This window comes from Centruroides sculpturatus, unplaced genomic scaffold, assembly GCF_000671375.1.
Source record: "Centruroides sculpturatus isolate CEXI.00-Female unplaced genomic scaffold, Cexi_2.0 scaffold1246, whole genome shotgun sequence".
Classification (NCBI taxonomy): Eukaryota; Metazoa; Arthropoda; class Arachnida; order Scorpiones; family Buthidae; genus Centruroides; species Centruroides sculpturatus.
This window is the reverse complement of record NW_019386100.1, coordinates 1-5527: the sequence shown is the minus strand read 5'-3', so window position 1 is coordinate 5527 and position 5527 is coordinate 1. Positions and strand designations below refer to the sequence as shown.

General features: G+C 31.6%; 1 protein-coding gene across 1 annotated transcript in view; it reads right to left on the bottom strand.

Annotated features, from left to right (window-relative positions):
* Positions 1 to 4462, bottom strand: part of LOC111613580 (general transcription factor IIF subunit 1-like) — a gene marked incomplete at its 5' end in the record, with an annotated part of 29208 nt that extends 24746 nt beyond the window's left edge. Inside the window, 2 exons of the mRNA XM_023354932.1 lie at positions 2285 to 2465; positions 4269 to 4462. Coding sequence (XP_023210700.1) covers positions 2285 to 2465; positions 4269 to 4462 — 375 coding nt within the window. The remainder of the gene's footprint in view (positions 1 to 2284; positions 2466 to 4268) is intronic.
* Positions 4463 to 5527: the final 1065 nt, after the last annotated feature.

The following is a 5527-nucleotide window of genomic DNA, read 5'->3' as shown; positions in this document are numbered from 1 at the left end:
CTGGACAAATTTCGTTAAATGATCTTGATACACCATTATGAACTTATATTCGCCATCCTTGTGTGACTACAGGTCTATCAGATCGACTTGACATCTTGAGTTTAACTCTGGACTGACCATTGGTTTCACAACAATATCTTTTTTAGGTGCATTATGTTTCATTTGACATTGTTTACATAAATTTAAATACAACATTACAACTTCACATGTAATATTTTTGTAATCTTTTTGTAATCTTTTAAGCATATGTGTTCTTCCTCCATGGCCTGTTTTGCTGTGAGTTTCAGATAGTATACTGAACAATTTATCATTGGTAACATAATACTGTATATTCATTTCTCCTGGTTTTAATGGTACAATTAATTTCTCTTCATCATTAATTTTTAAAACGTCAAAATGTTTTAATCATCTGTAATCCAAAGGTGTGCTGCACTTAGTTTTAGCAGAAATCACTTCAGAAAGTATTTTAGAGTACTTTTCTTGAGAAAAATAAAAACAATTGTCTTCTCGTTTACTTGCAATTAATGCATGTAACTTTTCAGAAAAAAACTTCTTGGTTCACTGCAGTATCCATTCAATATAAATTAGGGTATTGGATAAAAATTTGTGGGTGGTTAAATAACCTGTCTAATGTTGATTGCTTTTTTCTCTTCACTATCTTTCGGAAGTAATTAATAGCATTGTAATTGTAGAGATCCCTAAGCCTATTAATTTAATTAACACCTTCAATTCCACATACCTCAACCTGGTTTGGATGCCATTCTAAGACAGTTGTTCTGACATCTCCCCACTTCTTCAAAAGATGTTTTACAGCAAATATCGGCATTAATCCTCTTTTTCAGAAGAAAACATTGCACGCACCAGCAAACCTTGTTTAAGACTGACAAACAGCAGTGTTACAGAGTATAACAAATAGATATCACATGATTTCAATCATGGCAGAACAAGGGATTTGGCGACAGACTGTCGCCTTTCTGTCGACATTGGCTTCTTGGGTGTCGTTTTGACCTCCACCAAAGCTTATCTGTGCTTGTCAATATACACCGGCAATTGTTCGAATGTATAATAATATAACCAAATATTTGGTCTTTCACAGACGTATTTTGTATGTGTCAACATTCACTGGAGAATATCGACATTCTCTAATTTTGAGTAACATATAACATATATATATATATATATATATAGGATTGTCCAATTGAAAAGTGGACACCTGTAATATTTCATTGTGCAAAGTAGTGATTGTTGGGGCAACTTACAAGTGGGTAATCTCAACATAGGCAAAGCACAGGCTGCATTAACTATTGGCAGGAATAGATTTTATCTCCAGTAATTGACAGATTAATGTTAAGTTAATTATTATGTAAGTGTCCAGAATTAAACAACAGGAGGTAGTTTGGTTTTTAGTGGTTGAAGGGAATAGGAGTGCCAACATCTATAGACAAAAACAATGCTATAACAAAGACCCTGAGTTCCTCCTTACTGTTGCAGGAGATGAGACTTGGTGCCACCATTACACTCTTAAAACAAAGAAACTGTGTAAGCAATAGAAATACTCCTATCCAGTCCTTGTAAGTCCATAGCAATGCCCAGTGCTGGAAAAGCAATGCTGACTTCTTTTTTTTTACTGCTGTGCAGTTTCACATTTTTGGACTTCTCAAGAAAGTTTTACAAGGCAACAATGATGAGGTAAAGAATAATGTTAAAGAATTTTGTTACCAGCAGCCACCAGAATTCTGTGTGAGGGGCATTGATCTGCTTGCGAGACACTGGGATCTTTGCCTAAACAAACATGGAAATTTCTTTTAGATTTGCAATAAATGTTTGCCAGTTCTGACATGTGTCCACTTTTCATTTGGGCAACTATTATTAAAACTATTATCAAAATCGGTCCAGTTATAACGAACTTCAAAAATATATAATTTTGAAATTAAGTTGTTAATTGAATTATGTTCTTACATGTGAAGTGCATGCACACGTAGATGGTAACATGGACCATAAATGCGTGTGTTCTAATATAAATATACAAGCAAGAGATTCATTTTTAATGTACCATGACCTACACTCAAGTATGGTTTCATTTAAATGTGTAATTAATAATTAACACACAATTTTTACTATATTTCTATTCAATCTTAGTGCCACTGAAAATTGCCCCGTACGCCATATTTGGCCCATTTACAATAGGTTGCCAACTCCTGCACTAATTTATTCTTATCAACATAAATTAATTATATTTCTATAATCAGTTTATGATGACAATTTTTTATAATATAGTAATTTTAATATCATACTTATTGTATTGTTCTTCAGCTTCTTCTGCAGTTAAAGCTTTGTATCTCTGAATAGGAGCAAAATTATACCATTCACTGACAGGAAAGGCTTCAAAAACTCCATCAGGTGCCTGCATAAATACATAATAAGAAGTATTTTCTGCAACACCACCTTCTCTAATGCCTTTAAATCTAAAATTTAAAAATATAATAATTTTTAACAAAAATATTTAAAGAACTTAATATTAAATTAGAATAGAATTTAGATTTTAATTTAGGATAGTAACTTTTAAACAAATCTTGTAAATGAAAATTTAAATAAATCAAAAATAAATTGAGTACAAAAATAACATTAAATTTTACAATAAGAAAAGTTTGTTAAAAGATTTGAAACAAACAACACATTAATAGTTTATTCGTATTACTTAATCACACATTAAATTTTGAGATTATTTTGTGTTTACTCTTTTTTTTTGATAAAATATATAGATAAATAATAAATCTACAGACATCAAAGATCATAATTATTAAAGCTATACTACTATATTAACAACAAAACAACAGCTGAAAAATGAAAAAATTTATATTTTCTGAATCTCAAAAATTTTCTTATTGTATAATTTAATTAGATTTTTCATCATTAAATCAATACCAAAATAACCCCAAAAACTGATATAAGTAAATTTGGATTAATGTATTCTAATCACAGAGAAGTAATGAAAAAACTTTATTCTCTATCATTTGAATTTTGTTAACAATTACAATACAAATTAATTTCAAAATTTAATTTCTAAATAAAAAAAATGAATTGTGATAATACTCATATGAAATCATAAAATATCTTAAATATTTTTGTGAGATTTCGACTTTTTTCATTTTCACTTTTGTTTTAATCAGCGTTCCAGCACATTTTTAATTAATTGTTTAAAGTAATAAGATTTCTAATCTTCTATCAGAGCAGAGAAAGGTTAAGCAGTGAGAAGATGACAAAGTGGAAAAACCCATTTCCTTTTTTTTTCTCTCCCACTTGCAATACTCTGATAGATAAAACTGATCAAATATCTCTCCGAATCAACAATCATTACGATGTTTGGACTTATGTTACACCCTAAATCAAAGCATTTGATTATTAATGATAGGAAACTGTCAACCAGATGAAATTATGAAGTAAGATGAGTCACAATAACGACTAGAAAGTATCAATAATTTGGCCGAATCATCCAGTTCTTGGCAGCTCATATCAGCCAAAGCCAAACCCAGACCCGACTCAAACTCAGACCACATTAAATCTAAGTCACCCGAGTCAATTCTCATGTGCCACAAGTATAAAAAGGGCTCGCACCCAATCACTGGGGCGAGTGCTGAAGAAGACCGAACTCCTGCTAGATCCGCTACTCACTGCCTCACCAGACCGATGGAAAGACAATTAAGAAAACATCACTCTCGCAACAGTGCCAAACAAGGTATTGACTTTGAAGTTTTTATGTAAACTCTCTCTCTGTCAGTCAACTTAGAAATTAAGTTAGATTTAGTCTTTAGGGAAATAGCTATCCACAAGAACTATCTGTTTTTGTCTCTGGTAAATGGAACTCATGTTAATGTTATGTCGTCTTACTATGTAACTTTGTTACATTGCGTCTGTAATCTCTTTTATTATTTATATTAAATGTGTTAAGTTTATCTGAATGGCTGTAGTAATTCGTGTATTGCCAACACCTTATCGGCGACCTCGCTGACCCTCCTACTTGCTCTATCAATAGAAGACCATAATCCTTCGACCCAGTGAGCGGGACCTGCCGTCCCGATGTCAGAGAACAGGTTAAGTCTCGCGCCTTAACCCCCAACTTCTCATATTTTTAAAACTAAAAACTCATTTAAACACATTATACAATTTATTTAAATGTAATAATAGTGTATTTAAAAGATATTTTATTTTTATAAAAAAAATTATAAAACGACAAAAAATGAAAATAATTTTTTAAATTTAAAACCTACTTCTTACCACCTCTACCTCCAACTTCTAATATCCATGGTTGATCTTCAGGATTATATTTTTTTGTTACAATTCCATGTTTCTTTTTTCTTGCTTCCTCTCTTTGCTCTCTTCCAAATTCACTACCAGCACCATATTTGGGAAGATCTTCATCTGTTTTAAATTCTTTAATATTATTCTCTCTTTCAAGTCTAGCCTATATGAAGAGTTATAAAAATTATCATCATTACAATAAATTTGCAATTAAATAATTTGTCAAAATAGATATCATTTGTGCTTATTGTATGCAGGGTAAAGTGACCCTGAGTCATTATCTGTTTGACTGTAAGAACCTGGCTCATCTTCGTTCACCAGCACGTATCAGTAGCGTTATTCATAAAAAGCAACTGATAATATTCATGGATTATTTTCTAATAATGATTTGGTTGAAACTATTTAGTGTAAGTACAACTTTTTGTAATACGTTATCAAATATGTTATCCCCTCCTAAGAATTAATCTATATATGGCATAATTATATTAAATTAATTAAATTATTTGTCAAAATATTGGGTTGAACCAAAAGTTCGTTTGAAAATATTTACACAATTGCTTCTGTGACACCTCTGTCATGCTTATCAAGTTTTAACTTGTTTAGGTTGACATTACGAATATTTGAATATTTATTACATAAGTTTAATTACAGATATTTTTTAAAATTTTGTTATCTTTTAAGAAAAAAAAAACATTAAAATGGAAGATAAGAAAGTGCATTTTCAACATCTCATGCTCTATTATTTCCGAAAAGAAAAAAATGCAACAAAAACTCAAAAAAAAATATGTGCTGTATATGGGAAGAATGCAGTTACTGATCGAACACTCCAGAAATGGTTTTCAGAATTCAGGGAGGAAGATTATTCTCTTGAAGATGCACCTCAGTCAGGATGGCCTTCAACCATAGAAGATGAGTCCATAATAGGGAATCTCAATACTATTATCAGCTAGACAGACAGTGTGAAAACAAGTGAACACAACAACAAACTAGACAAGACGAACAGACCAACAGAGACAAATGAGCACAACCACCCAAATCTTTTTTAAACGTTAACTTACTCACTAACTAAACTAACCTACCATAACCTAGGACGGGTCGGCAGGAGTGGCTCGCAAGCTGCACGCAACTCTTTGCAGCTCTTTGGAACTAAACTCCAATTTCACCTCATCTCATGCAGCCTTATAACTTATGAGTTTATGAGATAGAGCCACCAAGCAAACTTTGACTC